Source organism: Pseudophryne corroboree, chromosome 2, assembly GCF_028390025.1.
Source record: "Pseudophryne corroboree isolate aPseCor3 chromosome 2, aPseCor3.hap2, whole genome shotgun sequence".
Taxonomy (NCBI): domain Eukaryota; kingdom Metazoa; phylum Chordata; class Amphibia; order Anura; family Myobatrachidae; genus Pseudophryne; species Pseudophryne corroboree.
In genome coordinates this window covers 691397025-691416247 of record NC_086445.1, presented here as the reverse complement: position 1 = coordinate 691416247, position 19223 = coordinate 691397025, and the positions used below count along the sequence as shown (strand labels likewise).

Below are 19223 nucleotides of genomic sequence, written 5' to 3'. Positions count from 1 at the left end.
CCACAGAATGAGCAAGTTGAATTGTGTTACAAATCCAACGAGCAATCGTCTGCTTAGAAGCAGGGGCACCCAACTTGTTGGGTGCATATAGTATCAACAGCGAGTCAGATTTTCTGACTTCAGCCGTCCTTGAAATGTATATTTTTAAGGCTCTGACAACGTCCAACAACTTGGAGTCCTCCAAGTCGCCAGTGGCCGCAGGCACCACAATAGGTTGCTTCAGGTGAAACGCTGATACCACCTTAGGGAGAAAATGCGGACGAGTCCTCAGTTCTGCCCTATCCGAATGGAAGATTAGATAAGGGCTTTTATAAGATAAAGCCGCCAATTCAGATACTCTCCTGGCGGAAGCCAGGGCCAGTAACATAGTCACTTTCCATGTGAGATATTTAAAATCCACCTTTTTCAATGGTTCAAACCAATGGGATTTGAGGAAATCTAAAACTACATTTAGATCCCACGGTGCCACCGGAGGCACCACAGGAGGCTGTATATGCAGTACTCCTTTAACAAAAGTCTGTACCTCAGGAACTGAGGCCAATTCTTTTTGGAAGAATATTGACAGGGCCGAAATTTGAACCTTAATAGATCTCAATTTGAGACCCATAGACAATCCTGATTGTAGGAAATGTAGGAAACGACCCAGTTGAAATTCCTCCGTCGGAACACTCCGATCCTCGCACCACGCGACATATTTTCGCCAAATGCGGTGATAATGTTTCGCGGTGACTTCCTTCCTTGCCTTAATCAAGGTAGGAATGACTTCTTCTGGAATGCCTTTCCCTTTTAGGATCTGGCGTTCAACCGCCATGCCGTCAAACGCAGCCGCGGTAAGTCTTGAAAGAGACAGGGACCCTGTTGTAGCAGGTCCCTTCTCAGAAGTAGAGGGCACGGGTCGTCCGTGACCAACTCTTGAAGTTCCGGGTACCAAGTCCTTCTTGGCCAATCCGGAGCCACTAGTATTGTTCTTACTCCTCCTCACCGTATAATCTTCAATACCTTTGGTATGAGAGGCAGAGGAGGAAACACATATACTGATTTGTACACCCAAGGTGTTACCAGTGCGTCCACAGCTATTGCCTGTGGATCTCTTGACCTGGCGCAATACTTGTCCAGTTTCTTGTTGAGGCGAGACGCCATCATGTCTACCATTGGTCTTTCCCAACAGTTTATTAGCATGTGGAAGACTTCTGGATGAAGACCCCCCTCTCCCGGGTGAATATCGTGTCTGCTGAGGAAGTCTGCTTCCCAGTTGTCCACGCCCGGGAAGAACACTGCTGACAGTGCTATTACGTGATTCTCCGCCCAGCGAAGAATCTTGGCAGCTTCTGCCATTGCACTCCTGCTTCTTGTGCCGCCCTGTCTGTTTACATGGGCGACCGCCGTGATGTTGTCCGACTGAATCAACACCGGTTTTCCTTGCAGGAGTGGTTCCGCCTGGCTTAGAGCATTTTAGATTGCTCTTAGTACCAGAATGTTTATGTGAAGAGACTTTTCCAGGTTCGTCCATACCCCCTGGAAGTTTCTTCCTTGTGTGACTGCTCCCCAACCTCTCAGGCTGGCGTCCGTGGTCACCAGGATCAAATCCTGTATGCCGAATCTGCGGCCCTCCAATAGATGAGCCTTTTGCAACCACCACAGAAGATATACCCTTGTCCTTGGCGACAGGGTTATTCGCAGGTGCATCTGAGGATGCGACCCTGACCATTTGTCCAACAGATCCCTTTGGAAAATTCTTGCATGGAATCTGCCGAATGGAATTGCTTCGTAAAAAGCCACCATTTTTCCCAGGACTCTTGTGCATTGATGTACAGACACCTTTCCTGGTTTTAGGAGGTTCCTGACAGGTCGGATAACTCCTTGGCTTTTTCCTCGGGAAGAAAAACCCTTTTTCTGAACCGTGTCCAGAATCATCCCTAGGAACAGCAGACGTATCGTCGGAAAACAGCTGCGATTCTTGGAATATTTAGAATCCAGTCGTGCCGTCGAAGAACTACTTTAGATAGTGCTCTTCCGACCTCCAACTGTTCTCTGGAACTTGCCCTTTTTAGGTCGTGCAAGTAAGGGATAATTTAGATGCCTTTTTTCTTTGAAGAAACATCTTTTCGGCCATTACCTTGGTAAAAAGGCCCGGGGTGCCGTGGATAATTCAAACGGCATCGTCTGAAACTGATATTGACAGTTCTGTACCACGAACCAGAGGTACCCTTGATGAGAAGGACAAAATTTGGACATGGAGGTAATCCTTGATGTCCAGGGACACCATATAGTCCCCTTTTTTCCGGTTCGCTATCACTGCTCTGAGTGACTTTATCTCGATTTGAACCTTTTATGTAAGTGTTCAAAACATTTTAGATTTAGACTATGTGTCACCAAGCCGTCTGGCTTCAGTACCACAATATAGTGTGGAAAAATAATACCCTTTTCCTTGTCGTAGGAGGGGTACTTTGATTATCACCTGCTGGATATACAGCTTGTGAATTGTTTCCAATGCTGCCTCCCTGTCGGAGGGAGCCGTTGGTAAAGCAGACTTCAGGAACCTGCGAGGAGAAGATGTCTCGACTCTCCAATCTTTACCCCTGGGATAATACTCGTACGATCTAGGGGTCAACTTGCGAGTGATCCCACTGCGCCCTGAGACTCTTGAGACTACCCCCCCACCTTGAGTCCGCTTGCACGGCCCCAGCGTCATGCTGAGGACTTGGCAGACGCGGTGGAGGGCTTCTTTTCCTGGGAAAGGGCTGCCTGCTGCAGTCTACTTCCCTTACCTCTATGTCTGGGCAGATATGACTGGCCTTTTGCCTGCATGCCCTCATGGGAAAGGAAAGATTGAGGCTGAAAAGACGGTGTCTTTTTTAGCTGAGATGTAACTTGGGGTAAAAAAGGTTGGATTTCCCAGCTGTTGCTGTGGTCCCCAGGTCCGATGGACCGACCCCCAAATAACTCCTTCCCTTTATACAGCAATACTTCCATCTGCCGTATGGGATCTGTATCACCTGACCACTGTCGTGTCCCTGACATCTTCTGGGAGATATGGACAACGCACTTATCTTGATGCCAGAGAGCAAATATCCCTCTGTGCATCTCACATACATATATATAGAATGCATCCTATTAAATGCTCTACATGAATAAAATATTTTCAGTCAGGGAATCCGACCAAGCCAACCCAGCACTGCATCTCCAGGCTGATGGCGATCGCTGGTCGCAGTATAACCACCGTATGTGTGTATATACTTTTTAGGATATTTTTCCAGCTTCCTATCAGCTGGCTCCTTGAGGGCGGCCGTATCTGGAGACGGTAACGCCATTTGATAAGCGTGTGAGCGCCTTATCACCCTAAGGGGTGTTTCCCAACGTACCCTAATTTCTGGCGGGAAAGGGTATAACGCCAATATTTGCTATCGGGGTAACCCTACGCATCATCACACACTTCATTTTATTTTATCTGATTCAGGAAAAACTACAGGTAGTTTTTTCACTCCCACATAATACCCTTTCTTGTGGTACTTGTAGTATCAGAAACACGTAACACCTCCTTCATTGCCCTTAACGTGTGGCCCTAATGAGAAATACGTTTGTTTATTCACCGTCGACACTGTATTCAGTGTCCGTGTCTGTGTCTGTGTCGACCGACTGAGGTAAATGGGCGTTTTTAAAACCCCTGACGGTGTTTCTGAGACGCCTGGACCGGTCCTAATAGATTGTCGGCCGTCTCATGTCGTCAACCGACCTTGCAGCGTGTTGACATTCTCACGTAATTCTCTAAATAAGCCATCCATTCCGGTGTCGACTCCCTAGAGAGTGACATCACCATTACAGGCAATTTCTCCGCCTCCTCACCAACATCGTCCTCATACATGTCGACACACACGTACCGACACACAGCACACACACCGGGAATGCTCTGACAGAGGACAGGACCCACTAGCCCTTTGGGGAGACAGAGGGAGAGTCTGCCAGCACACACCAAAAACGCTATAATTATATAGGGACAACCTTATATAAGTGTTTCTCCCTTATAGCATCTTTTATATATATACAATATCGCCAAAATCAGTGCCCCCCCTCTCTGTTTTAACCCTGTTTCTGTAGTGCAGTGCAGGGGAGAGCCTGGGAGCCTTCTCTCCAGCTTTTCTGTGAGAGAAAATGGCGCTGTGTGCTGAGGAGATAGGCCCCGCCCCTTTTTCGGCGGGCTCGTCTCCCGCTATTTTTGAAGTTAGGCAGGGGTTAAATATCTCCATATAGCCTCTGTGGGCTATATGTGAGGTATTTTTTGCCTCTAATAAGGTTTTTATTTGCCTCTCAGAGCGCCCCCCCCAGCGCTCTGCACCCTCAGTGACTGTTGTGTGAAGTGTGCTGAGAGGAAAATGGCGCACAGCTGCAGTGCTGTGCGCTACCTTTATGAAGACTCAGGAGTCTTCAGCCGCCGATTTTGGACCTCTTCTCTCTTCAGCGTCTGCAAGGGGGCCGGCGGCGCGGCTCCGGTGACCATCCAGGCTGTACCTGTGATCGTCCCTCTGGAGCTAGTGTCCAGTAGCCAAGCAGCAAATCCACTCTGCACGCAGGTGAGTTCACTACTTCTCCCCTAAGTCCCTCGTTGCAGTGATCCTGTTGCCAGCAGGACTCACTGTAAAGTAAAAAACCTAAGCTAAACTTTCTCTAAGCAGCTCTTTAGGAGAGCCACCTAGATTGCACCCTTCTCGTTCGGGCACAAAATCTAACTGGAGTCTGGAGGAGGGTCATAGGGGGAGGAGCCAGTGCACACCACCTGATCTGGTAAAAGCTTTACTTTTTTTGTGCCCTGTCTCCTGCGGAGCCGCTATTCCCCATGGTCCTTTCAGGAACCCCAGCATCCACTAGGACGATAGAGAAACTACGGTAGTTTTTTCACATCCCACATAATACCCTCTTTTGTGGTACTTGTAGTATCAGAAATATGTAACACCTCCTTCATTGCCCTTAACGTGTGGCCCTAATAAGGAATACGTTTGTTTATTCACCGTCGACACTGGATTCAGTGTCCCTGTCTGTGTCTGTGTCGACCGACTAAAGTAAACGGGCGTTTTAAAACCCCTGACGGTGTTTTTGAGACGTCTGGACCGGTACTAATTGTTTGTCGGCCGTCTCATGTCATCAACCGACCTTGGCGCGTGTTGACATTATCACGTAATTCCCTAAATAAGCCATCCATTCCGGTGTCGACTCCCTAGAGAGTGACATCACCATTACAGGCAATTGCTCCGCCTCCTCACCAACATCGTCCTCATACATGTCGACACACACGTACCGACACACAGCACACACAGGGAATGCTCTGATAGAGGACAGGACCTACTAGCCCTTTGGAGAGACAGAGGGAGAGTTTGCCAGCACACACCAAAAATGCTATAATTATATAGGGACAACCTTATATAAGTGTTTTCCCTTATAGCATCTTTTTTATATATTTCTAACGCCAAATTAGTGCCCCCCCTCTCTGTTTTAACCCTGTTTCTGTAGTGCAGTGCAGGGGAGAGCCTGGGAGCCTTCCCTCCAGCCTTTCTGTGAGGGAAAATGGCGCTGTGTGCTGAGGAGATAGGCCCCGCCCCTTTTTCGGCGGCCTCGTCTCCCGCTCTTAACGGATTCTGGCAGGGGTTAAATATCTCCATATAGCCCCCGGAGGCTATATGTGAGGTATTTTTAGCCAAAAAAGGTTTTCATTTGCCTCCCAGGGCGCCCCCCTCCCAGCGCCCTGCACCCTCAGTGACTGCCGTGTGAAGTGTGCTGAGAGGAAAATGGCGCACAGCTGCAGTGCTGTGCGCTACCTTAAGAAGACTGAGGAGTCTTCTGCCGCCGATTCTGGACCTCTTCTCGTTTCAGCATCTGCAAGGGGGCCGGCGGCGAGGCTCCGGTGACCATCCAGGCTGTACCTGTGATCGTCCCTCTGGAGCTAATGTCCAGTAGCCAAAGAAGCCAATCCATCCTGCACGCAGGTGAGTTCACTTCTTCTCCCCTAAGTCCCTCGTTGCAGTGATCCTGTTGCCAGCAGGACTCACTGTAAAATAAAAAAACCTAAGCTAAACTTTTCTAAGCAGCTCAGGAGAGCCACCTAGATTGCACCCTTCTCGGCCGGGCACAAAAATCTAACTGAGGCTTGGAGGAGGGTCATAGGGGGAGGAGCCAGTGCACACCACCTGATCCTAAAGCTTTACTTTTTGTGCCCTGTCTCCTGCGGAGCCGCTATTCCCCCATGGTCCTTTCAGGAACCCCAGCATCCACTAGGACGATAGAGAAATAAGACTATAAAAATAAAATAAAAAGCTTATGGCTGCAAAAAACCAGCAGCCCCATGACCATGGTCCAGCTCCTGCAGCACCAAACAAATAACTGAATTGCCTGAGCCAGGAGGCGGGGATACAGGAGACTGGCGCGTTGCATTCTGGGAAGGCAAAAGCTTTGATCAATTGGTGCCATTCCGCTGACGCTAACTCATATCCCAATATTATCCTGTGGATAAAGTGTGGACCCTGCAGGAGAAACACCCAGTTTTGCATTTGCAGCTCAGCAAATTACAAGGAGTTTCACACTACAATCATGATGTGAAAACATCTGGTTATTGGCTGGCCAATGTAGAAGAGGCCAGGACGATTCAGTTCAAAGTCATTCTGTAGCAGGGCTGTCGTGCCCAGGTTTAGTTTTCAGAGCTATTCTATTGCACCCACAGTAATGAAGAGACTAATGGATATCTACTCACACCCCCCAGAGTGTACTTGAAGAAATCTGCATTAACTAGTGTCTCAGGGCTAGTCGCAGAATTACCAGGTGCGGTAGCAGCATCAAGCCCAGCACTTAACTTAGGAGGTACACTTTACCACAACAACGATATTAGTTGCAGTACAGCGAACCTCCAGTGTTAAGTGCCAGGCACAAACCAGTCAACCGAATAGTTTCGGGACTAAATCTGGGAGCTACATCCCTCCTATGCTAACTGAATCGCCCCCTTAGAGAGGGCTTACGGTCATTAGGTCGACATGAGGTTTTCGGTTTTTAAATACATTTTTTTTCACTTTTTCATACTTTACGATCCACGTGGACTACAATTGGGAACGGTAACCTTGCGAGTGAAGCGAGCCATGCGAGGGGACACGGTGCACTAATTGGGGTTCCTCGTCACTTTACGAAGAAAACACCAAAAAAAAAAAAAAAAAAAAAGCCTCATACTCTTTAGACAGCTATTAGTATCAGCTGTGAACTTTTTCCCAACATTGCATTACATCAAGAGAAGCAATAACATTTTAGAATACAGATGAGAATAAGGGCAGTCCCCCCTCCCCCCCCCCCCCCCCCCAGTCTTTTTTATAAATAAAACTTTAACCTTTACGTGTTTGTAATTACTTTCTTACACTATTATACTGGAATATCCTGGAGTGGGATGGAGCTGCTCATTTCTTACCCTTAAGGGGGGTACACACGGAGAGATCAGTGTTTAAAATCTAAGCAATCTGACTAGATTGCTTAGATTTTAAGCACAGATCTGCCGTGTGTATGCCCCCCAACGATAGCTATGCGCTTATATTCGGTGCTAGATTGAGCCTGCATGCAGGCTCAATCTAGCGGGTCGCTCACTTCACCGTTGTGTGAAGTGAGCGGACCCCCGTCCGTCCCCTCGCTCAGCACATCGCGCTGTGCTGAGCGGTCTGTGTTAAGATCGCTCAGCACACATCTCGTCCGTCAGTACCCCCCTATAGCTATCCTGTTCTCAGGCTGGATCTTGTTCCCACTAGAATAGAGGGAGCACATGCTGCTAGTCTCGCCATTAGCAGTGTGACTCATCCCAGTCATTCTAGCCTGGAACCGGTTTCCATTCTAGTAGGAGGGACCCCTTGCATGTGTTGTCCCTATCTCAGCGACCACATCTGTGAGAGAAATTGAAGGATTGTATGCACATTTTAGTACCTTTCGGCGTCTCAAGATATTATGTGCTGCACATAATATTTATCGCATCGCAGTGCGATTGCATGTGTTTCTAGAAACACATGCTATATATCGCACTGCTATGTGCGATGGGCACCCACCAGGAGCGGCCAGAGGCATGATCGCATGGTAATCACTTTGGCAGTTCAGGTGCGATGCCCCGCGATGTCGCATCGTGGGGCATCGCACAAGTGTATGGGCACCATCAGTGATCGCGCTGAGGCCAAAAAAAAGTGGGTCCCAGGGACCCCTCACTTTTAAAAATTGGGTTCCTACCGGTCCTTTTCTGGGTCCCATCGGAATGAAGGTTTTTATTAATCTTAATCTTGTTGCAAGGTGGTGGGATGGGGGTGACAGTGCTGCTGGGCTGTGTAGCATGCAGGACACCCTGCACCAGAGCTGTAACTAGACATTTTGGTGCCCCTTGGCAGAAAGTGAATCGGTTCTCCATCTCCCAGAACCTTAAGTATAGGCAGTGCGCGCCGAAGGCGCGTGCAAAAAATTAGGGGCATGGCTTAATGGAGAAGGGGCGTGGCCACATAATTGTACCAATTCACATTATACCACACAGTAGTGCCGCTTATACACATTGCACCAGGTAGAACCTCCTATACACACTGCACCAGGTAGAGCACGTTATACATATTGCTCCAGGTACAGCACGTTATTAGCGCCAGGCAGAGCATATTATACATATTGCACCAGGTAGCTGACAATATGCACATTGCACCAGGTAGAGCACGTTATACACACTGAGCCAGGTAGAGCACGTTACACACACTGTGCCAGGTAGTGCAGGTTACACACACTGCGCCAGGTAGAGCACATTACACACACTGCGCCAGGTAGAGCACGTTACACACACTGAGCCAGTCAGAGCACGTTACACACACTGAGCCAGTCAGAGCACGTTACACACACTGAGCCAGTCAGAGCACGTTACACACACTGCGCCAGGTAGAGCACGTTATACACACTGCGCCAGGTAGAGCACGTTATACACACTGCGCCAGGTAGAGCACGTTATACACACTGCGCCAGGTAGAGCACGTTATACACACTGCGCCAGGTAGAGCACGTTATACACACTGCGCCAGGTAGAGCACGTTATACACACTGAGCCAGGTAGAGCACGTTATACACACTGAGCCAGGTAGAGCACGTTATCCACACTGAGCCAGGCAGAGCACGTTATACACACTGCGCCAGGCAGAGCACGTTATACACACTGCGCCAGGTAGAGCACGTTATACACACTGCGCCAGGCAGAGCACGTTATACACACTGCGCCAGGCAGAGCACGTTATACACACTGCGCCAGGCAGAGCACGTTATACACACTGCGCCAGGTAGAGTACGTTATACACACTGAGCCAGGCAGAGCACGTTATACACACTGCGCCAGGTAGAGCACGTTCTACACACTGAGCCAGGTAGAGCACGTTATACACATTGCGCCAGGTAGAGGGGCAGAGATATAGGGGTGTGAGGAGGTAACACTGGGCTGAGTTAGGGAGGGGAATCAGTGTGTCTGGACTGACAGGGTGGTTCTAGATGGGAAGGCAGTGAGAAAACACAGTGGGCTGGTTGGGGAGGGAAGGTGGAAACACTGGGCTGGCAGACACTGTTAAGGCAGCATTAGCCTGCCGCTGTTCAGTTTCTGCCTGGCCCCGCACACTGGCTCAGCTAAATTACCTCTGCCCTGCCAGCTCTGAGCAGGGATTTGTTCACAGGTGGCGGGTCCGACTTCATCACTCTGCTGGGTGATGTCATCTTGCGGCGGCTCCGGCATCTCCCGTATCATCTGTAATCTAGCGGGCTCTCCCCTCCCCCCTCCCGTGGACTAGTGCAGCCGGGGAGAGGGTGAGAAGTGTGGATCAAGCCCGGGAGCGCCGCGCTGCAGCTTCCTGTCAGTCCTCTCAGCGTGTTCCTGTCTGACTCCCGGCACCGCATCTTCCCGCCCAGCAGCAGCAGCAGCCGCCGCTGACTTCTGACCAATAAGGTCAGAGAAAAGTCAGCTAGTAACCAATCAGGCGCCAGAGAGCAATTTCAACGGAGCGCGTCCCCGGGGACCCGCCCATTCTTACAAAGTGAGTCCCCAGTCCTCATTTTGGGGTAAAAAACGCGCTATAGCGCGTTTTTGCGATCATTGACCATAAAAAAAAGCACATGTTGGCAGTAAAACAGTCTACAATGTTAAGTCAAATAAACAGTATTAGCAGCGGCAGGGAAGGGAAACTTCCTTCCACTGCTGCTGTCAGAGGGTCCCTCTGGCCTCCCAGCACCCTCCGCTCAGTGTTGCCGTGATGCCAGTGTTGCTGTGATGCCAATCATTGCTGATCAGTAAGCACAGCAGGATCCCCACCCAGCAGCTGCAGACAATAGCAGCCACTGGAGAAGTGTAAACCAAACCCCCCCCCCCCCCCCCTGTAAACCTGGCAGCTGTGTGTGTTGCACAAAGTAATGTTGTGGTGGTCGCGCGATGTTACAGATGTTTAAAAAATTATATAATTTTATGCCTAGAATTTTTTTTTTTTTTATATATATATATATATATATATATATATATATATATATATATATATATATACACACACACACATATATATATATATATATATATATATATATATATATATATATATATATATATATATATATATATATATATATATATATATATACACACACACACACACACACACACACACACATATATATATATACATACACACACACACATATATATACACACACACACACATATATACACACACATACACACACACACACACACACACACACTTTAACTATAATGATTTTGGATAAAAGGTTAAATTCATGTTCTTCACTTATAAAAGAAATGACAATTTTCTATTTCTGTGCGTGTTTTTTTTTTGGGGGGGGGGGGGGGGGGGGGAATAGTCAGTCAGTTATACTCCTTTTCCACTAGCTCAAAAAACACGGGCAAATACACCGGGGCGCGCATTTAACAGTGTTTTTTGCTAGTGGAAAAGGGTCAACCCGGATCAAGTGATCCGGGAATCCTACCCGGGTAGCTTACCAGGTTGAACACAAGTTTAACCCGGTAAGTTGTGCAGTGTAAACGGAAGCCGTGTCGATGCAACATGGCTACCGTTCACAGTCTATGGAAAGGCGGCGCTAGGAGATCATGTGATCTCTCAGCGCCGCCCCTGCCACGTCGCTAATAGCGTCACCAACCTGGCAATATGCCGGGTTGGTGAGCGCAGTGGGAAAGGGGGCTGAGCACGTGCCGCAGCCGGGTAGCACCCGTGTCAGGCTCCCAGCTGCGACCCGTGCTTAGTAGGTGGAAAAGGGGTATTAAGTGGTTAAAGCATTTACAGTGCTGAACACTATATTTGCCCTTGTTTTACACATAGGAGATGGTCACATTTTTCTGTTTCAGATGTGCTGTACAGCAGCAGTGTTGCCAACTACTAAATGAAAAACGAGCAACCGATGACTAAAAACCAAGCCCAAACCCTTCCTAAAAAGCTGCCAAAAAAGCCCAACTTAAGTTTTTGGTTTCCTAATTAAAATGCATATAATTATTAGTGTTATGTCTGGCTGCTGCATGGACTGAAGATAAGTTCTGGAACTTGAAGTCAAGTGGATAGCTTTCAGTTTCTTGAACTTTTTCTTCTGGTATCTGGTTCTCCAGTCGGGATAATAATTATATCCCGGCGGACAGGATGCCAGCTGTCAATATACAAACAGCGGCATCCTGGCCGCCAGAATACCGGCAGTGAGGCAAGCGCAAAGAGTGCGGTCGCCATGGCAAAGTGGCTCACTGCACTCACCACAGGTTTTATTGTTCCTCTATGGGTGTCGAATGGGAAAACCCGTGGCGAGCGCTGTCGGCATTCCAGTCTGTCAGGATTTCGACATCAGGAGACTTAATGCCGGGATGCCGACAGCCGGGTTAACTACATCCCCTCCAGTTAGTGGTAGACATTATGGGCCTTATTCAGACCCTGACACAGACTGATTTTCAGCCACCTGCGCATGCTATCATGATGGGATCGCATCCCGGAAGGATGCATCCACATCATAATTGACAGGCAATGGGTGTCAGTGGGCAGTGTTGCACCATTGGGGGGGGGGTCACAGTAAACACAGACGTGTCATGGCTGTTTTCAGGGCTGGCCAATGATGTCGCCTGCGTTTCTGCGATTGGAAACATGGTGGCGGCGGTTAATCACTATTTGAGTTGAGATCGCATTGCAGGGCAGCACCACACATGCGTGCGATTTTGGTGGTCGCAGATTTTGCTAAAATAGCAAAATCTGCGACAAACTCTGAATAATCTTCTTAGCTTGCAGAAAAGCACTTGCTTACTATAATTTTTTCACTGTCACGTCACACCCATTTGACACAATTTAAGACCCTCCAATTCATCTATTCATCCACAGCTTCTCACCTATGTCTTTGTGGGTATCTGTGTTGAATGACTGTATGAATGACTACCTTTGACGGTTGGTGCCAGTGGTACCTTTAAAAAAAAAAAAAAAAGCCCAAACAAGCTGCAAAAATAATTATAAGCCCAAAAACAAGCAACCATCAAAAAAATAAAGCAACTTGAAAAAAAAAAAATAAACCAAGCCCAATTTCGCTTGTTATAAGCTGAATTGGCAACTATGTACAGCAGTCTATATTTTGAATATCTTAAGCTATTCCATATAGTAATGCCTATGCTGCCAGTAAGTAATGAACAAACACAATACAGGATTTTTTTTTTCCTTGTGCTATAAATAGCTGTATAATTGTAAGGCAGGGCTGCAGATATGTTGTTAGAAAGAACACAAAGGAAGAAACTGATCACAATCAAATAATACACAATCACCACAGATAGCATAGACCCCCTTTCAATTTTTCATTTCCATAGTGTATAGAAAACATCACCACACAGACGACATAGGGCACAGCGCCTTAGGGTAGTTCATCTGGCAAAGAGGTCAGTTGCGTAACACTTACAAAACCAGACATACAAGTTGTAGAACAGTAAAGATGGCTTCAAACACACACACAGCTATAAAACAGCTATAATTTATAATCTGCATAACTAAGATTCCATATGGAAACATCATTCTATTGAACTTTGACACTACAACAGTTTACTGAACTCAGTGTATAATGGAACTGAATACATTGTAATAAAAAAAAAAAAAAAAAAAACACCAGCACTTCAACGACTGTACTGATGCAATGCAGTGCTTATCACAAGATGTGGTCACACTGTTAGGTGTGTGCTGCTGGAACAATTGGTTACGAGGCACTTGACCACAAGTGTTACAATGTGAACGTACAATTATCTCTAACAGACCAGAGATTGTTCCAGAATGCCTACATCTGCAAATCTTAAACACACTGGCAAAGCAGGCTACTGGTATTATTACAATGTGTGTGTTCTTATTATCCAACCTCAGCAGAGCACATCAAAACAAGCAAGTGTATATACATGATCTAAACACATGTAAATGGAGCATGACTTCCCACTGCAAGTCATACATGGCCATCCCGCAGGAAATAGAGAGATAAAGCACATTCAGAAGTCAAATAGCAGTCACCGGTTACACTAAAATGTTAGTATGACCTCTACCACCAGTAATTAATCTTAAGAAAGTGTATTTTAAAACAAATATCAAGTCTTTCTGGTTAAAGCAGCAATGTCACAAAGTGCTTTCATTTTTTTCTTCTTCTTTAAATAGCAAGTAATAACCTTTTAACCATGCATCCTATTTTTCTAATTAACTATCCTCCTACAAATCATTCTCTCCTTCCAACATCTCTGTGAGAAAAACACCAAGCATGGCTACAAGAACAGGTGCTCACAGCTTTCAGCAGATCATGTGATGGAAGGGGAGGATGTCACAGTGCAGATATATGGCCTGAATCAGATGTGGAAGTTATTTGCATCCTGCTGTGTCTTTGGACGCAGTAGCAATGCAAAAAATATGCTAATGCAACATTAAGTGTCTGAAGAAAACAAACACACAAAAAAAAAAAAATGCCTAAGACCCCAAAAATGGACAAAAACAATTGTTAGGATAAATTTGTTAAATCAAAGCAATGTGTTTGAATAACCATTGGTCTATTCATGAATTAGTGAAAAGTGTGGAGAAGTGAGCCAGTGAAGAAGTTGCTTATGCTATACACCCGCATCCGCCCAGTTCAGCCATTAATCACCAGCGGCCTTTGCGGCATGTGTACGGAGGGGTCGGCTCACCGCCCGTACACACAAACACACACAATATTGCATGTCAGCAGGGCCGACGCGATGTCTGAATGAGACAGACATATCATTGGTACACACTGACTGATGGGCCAGAGATATATCGGTTGTTCAACAGAACGGGAGATATATCGGCCAGTGTGTACGCAGAATAAGTCTGAATAGCTGACGGAACTCTTCTGCTGGGATCAGGAAATTTGCATAAGAGTTTTAAGTACACCATTAGGTTTACTTAGAACTCTGAAACAGTCCCACAGCTCAGAGTGGTATTCCAAAGTATCTCTGCTCACTGCATAATGTGGCATGCAACACGCTTTCCAATTGTAAAACATTAAAAACCAAGCCAAGAAGAAAAGACAAATTCAAGATAATTGCTTTAAAAGGGGTTACTGCTTTAAAAATCCACTGTCATAATGAGCAAAGGTGATAGCAAAAAGAGTACGTTACTGCCAGTCTGCATATTTCAGATTGGATTTCCTGGTTCTGCAAGCATACTAATCCTTGATCAATCAATAATAGGGAACACACACACAAAAAAAAAAACCTGCAAAGTTAGATAGAATATGTACATATCGAGCTCCTATGCACTCCCTCAGAATCCTCCTCTTCACTATAGCCCAGTGGTTTCCAAGCCTGGTCCTCAAGGCATCTGAACAGTCCAGGGTTTAAGGATATTCATTGTTGAGCACAGACTGTAAAATCAAAATTGACTGAGGCACTTATAAGTCACCCGGGTTCAAGCATGTATATCCTTTAGACCGGGACTGTTAGGGTGACTTGAGAGAGAGAGTTTGGGAACCTCTGTGATAGCCTACACTACCTGATAGTACTCACCATGCATGGACTACCAGCTGCAGCTGCTGCTGACTCTGCCATCAGTCCCTCCTTTGTCCCACTTGCTCAGTGATAAACAACCTGATATACTTCTGGGGACTCATAGGTGATCCGTTCACAATGGCTGGACACTTCCCTTAATTTCGTTAAGTAGTCATAAATATATTTAATTTTAAGAAAGAGACATCTAACTGTAAAATAATCAGCAGGCTAGATTTACATGCAGAAGCATACAAATGTGAAAAAAAGGGGGGGGGAACGATAGAGGCAGCTCAGAGGGCTGTATGTGGCCCTTGCCCACCTGTTGCCCATCACTGCATTAGCTCCTACTGCCATTCTGTCACACTGCCTCCTCTACCTAGAGCCCTAGACTCATCTAGCTCAAGTCTGCACATCCTTCATCATCCTCCCCTGTACTTGCTCTCTTTAATGTGTGACTGCACTTTGAATGGCTTGTAATCCTGCCTTTTCCAGTGCCTTAGAAAACAACGTGGGTCATGATAATGTGCAGGAAAACCATCGAATGCAAAAGGGACAGAGCAACAATCAATAATCATATATTGATACAACTGGGGCGCTTCAATCGATGTTCATGAATTAAAATCCCAGAATGGGCGCTTTTTCACACCCAAATGCCCTGAATTAGCTGTGGGGGTAATTCAGACCTGGTCGCACGCAGGCTATTTTTTGCACTGCTGCGACCAGGTAATCGCCGCCTACAGGGGAGGGGGTTAGGGCTTTGCAGAGATGCGTTAGGCTGTGCAGTTAGCTGCACAAACAAAAGTTTATGCAGTTTCTGCACAGCCCAGGACTTACTCAACCACTGCGATGATCCAGGAAGAAGCGGACGTCAGGATCCCTCCCTGAAAACGACTTGGCACGCCTGCGTTTTTCCAACCACTCTCAGAAAACGGTGAGTTGCCGCCCACGAACGTCTTCTGTCTGTCAATCTTCTTGCAATCGCTTTCTTCGTTCCTTTCGTCGCTGCGCCTGCGCATTGCGGCCCACGTGCATGCGCCGTTCAGACCCGATTCCACGGCTGCAAAAAAAACTGCAGAGTGCGATCGGGTCTGAATGACCCCCTGTGTTAAGCAGTTTCTCCTGTGTCAAGCGCGCTGCAGACACAGCACTCCCGACATTTGCGACCATCCCCATAGCCCTACTTTATGCGGATTTCTGTTCACACCTCAGGAGGGTGCAAGCAGCAATCAGAGCAGCCTTGGAGCTGGGCGTACAGAACAACTGAATAGCTCCACAGAATTTTAAATGGGACCTAAATTCCCAGAAACAATTAAATTGTGCCCAATATATTGTATCAACTCATATCAGCAGCATAATTTTTAGTCCTGACTAATTACTTCAGAGCACTTAAATTTAGCATACATTATTATAAATATACAGATAAAACAAACTATGAAATAAAAATGTAAAGTATAACATACACTCCGTAATACTGTATCAGGATATCCTGACATACACTCCAGTATATGAAATGTTAGTATAGTGGGGGGAACCTTTGGCTTGCATACTGTGCGAGCAAACCCATTAGCGGAGTACAGTAGTCCCTGTATTTCAGTTTACCTGTCTGGCTAGAACGCTCTGCATTGGGGTTACATACAGTATGTTATACATTGTGCTTTAATTCTATTTTTTTATTATTTGCATGTTTTATCTGCATTACTTTGCTGTAACACATTAAACTTATTAAATATTAGACATGTATTTAAATTAGAGTAATAGAAATGTATTATCAAGGTACTTTATTAATGCAATAACCAATGCTCAATATGCTATATTCAATCAGAGGTAAAATAATGTACCCTAAATAGGGACCAGTAAGCTAAAGATTGAAAAGAGGTAAGATTAATAAAATAATAATTAATAGATATTTATCCAATAACTAGAATAAATAAAAGTGAACAAAATTATAGTTTGCATTGATACCAATTTATTGACAAACTAGACCATCCTTGGTTTCTCAGTCTATAGTATTTTGTAAACATCTGCGAGTTGTACCTTACTCTGTTTTTCTATTGATAATATAAAGAAACACTGGGTACTTAAAGGCAATAGATCACCGATTTAGTTAATTATAGCTTAAAACCGTTACCATGTAATTTCCTGCAAAGCCTGCACAGATTTAAAAATTGCTCATAGATGCAACAGAAGGCGTATAATATAAATATATCATGTAGTATTGTGTGACCATCTTGGGCTAGAATATTAGGACAATTGAGAACACTTTTCTCCATTGTACAGTAATGAGTATTTCCCAGGATACACAGCAGCTAAATTTAGGAGTATATAGTAAGCTGCACGTTTACAGTATTACAAGCTTTAATGCAGCGACTCCCAATATTGTGTTTGCATACAGTAGTAGCTGTATGTGTACAGCAGATCAGACATCTGTGTGTTGACGAGTCATCAGAGATGCATTATAGGACGATATATTGTTATAACTCCGATTCCCAGTTTCATTCCCATAGGTGCGGGGCTGGGAGAGTATTTTATTTCCGGTACCGAATACAGCTGCCGTGCGTATAGGCTGTTACTGCCCTGCAGGAAATTGCCCCATTATAGAGACTGCTTTCCCTCTATCACACACACACACGGCCAGTGTTGTCCTGTATGGACACTGCCTTACACACAGCTCCGCTCTACACTCACTAGCACCACTTCCCCCCGGCGGGCACTGCACCTGAGCCGCAGCCTCACCTGGTGTGTGTCCTTCCCCAGGATGTCATGGAAAGCCAATGGCTGCTCGCAGGTCCCATCGCTGCTCGGCGAAGTGTCGGACACTGCGCTCCTCCGCACCCGGGAGAGCCATGCCGCATCGCGGCGCCACACAGCGGAGCGCGGTTCCAGCTGGTCCCGGGAACGAAGGGAGTGGGCTGTGCACAGGGCGAGCAGGAACACCAGGGCCCGGAGTCCACCCGGCCCCAAACACGGACACATCCCCATACTACGAGCTGCCCGAAGCCACTGCTGACTGCCAGCAGACTGACAGGTGCTATACGGTCCGGCGCTTATTGGCGGAGACTCCGGTCACTCTAACTCTGTAATGTCACCGATTGGCTGCAATGTTACTCAGCACTCCCTGGCCACGCCTACAGACAACATCCGTGCTAAGCAGGTGCCAGGCAGACGCAGGCATGTTGTTCCAGGCTGATTGCTCACACGGGAGGTGTTAATTGGATTGCAGGGAGTGGACAGTGTCCTGCAACATTGTGTCATGTAACATTACTTATTAAGAACCTTTAATATCAGTTTGGTGATAACTTGTCATGTCTGGCAACATTGTGTAAATATTTCCATGTATATTTTGCAGCAGAGTGCGGTGGGTGCATTTAAAGGGTTCCGGTATGAATGGTCGACCATGTTATGGTCGACAGTCATTAGGTCGACCACTATTGGTCGACATTGGCATGGTCGACATGGGCACATGGTCGACACATGAAAATGGTCGACACATGAAAAGGTCGACATGAGTTTTTTAACTTTTTTTGGTGTCGTTTTTTGCGTAAAGTGACTGGGAATCCCAATTAGTGCACCGCGTCCCCTCGCATGGCTCGCTTCGCTCGCCATGCTTCGGGCATGGTGCCTTCGCTTCGCTCGGCACAGATTACCGTTCCAATCGTAGTCCACGTAGATCGTAAAGTATGGAAAAGTTCCCCAAAAGAAAAAAAAGTTAAAAAAACCCATGTCGACTTTTTCATGTGTCGACCTTTCATGTGTCGACCATTTTCATGTGTCGACCATGTGTCCATGTCGACCATGTCAATGTCGACCAATAGTGGTCGACCTAATGACTGTCGACCATAACATGGTCGACCATCTGAACGGATACCCATCTAAAGGGCCTGATTTTTTATTTGTTTGCCTATCCAAATGCCAGTGGATCCTGCACATATCTGCAAACTGCATGTGCGCCATAGAAAGCAATTGCAAACTGTGCATGTTCCGCACCTGTGGTTACCACCCTTTCCAGTATACCGTTACAGTAAGTGATGGGCCTTCGTTCCAACACTAACGAATTCCAGCCAGCCCAGACTGACTGTACATACTGGAACGATGTTAATGAAGGATGGAATGATCATGTTCAATCCTTTATTAGCATACTACAGGACGCTAGCAATATTGTCAGGTTTGATGTGCAGCACATCAAACCTGACAGTGGGGG

The 19223-nt window shown here is 46.4% G+C and overlaps 1 protein-coding gene across 1 annotated transcript in view; it reads right to left on the bottom strand.

The window, feature by feature from the left end:
* SORT1 (sortilin 1) overlaps window positions 1-18062 on the bottom strand; it is a 167392-nt gene extending 149330 nt beyond the window's left edge. Inside the window, exon 1 of the mRNA XM_063955210.1 lies at window positions 17759-18062. Coding sequence (XP_063811280.1) covers window positions 17759-18004 — 246 coding nt within the window. The 5' untranslated portion in view covers window positions 18005-18062. The remainder of the gene's footprint in view (window positions 1-17758) is intronic.
* Between the last annotated feature and the right edge of the window lie 1161 nt (window positions 18063-19223).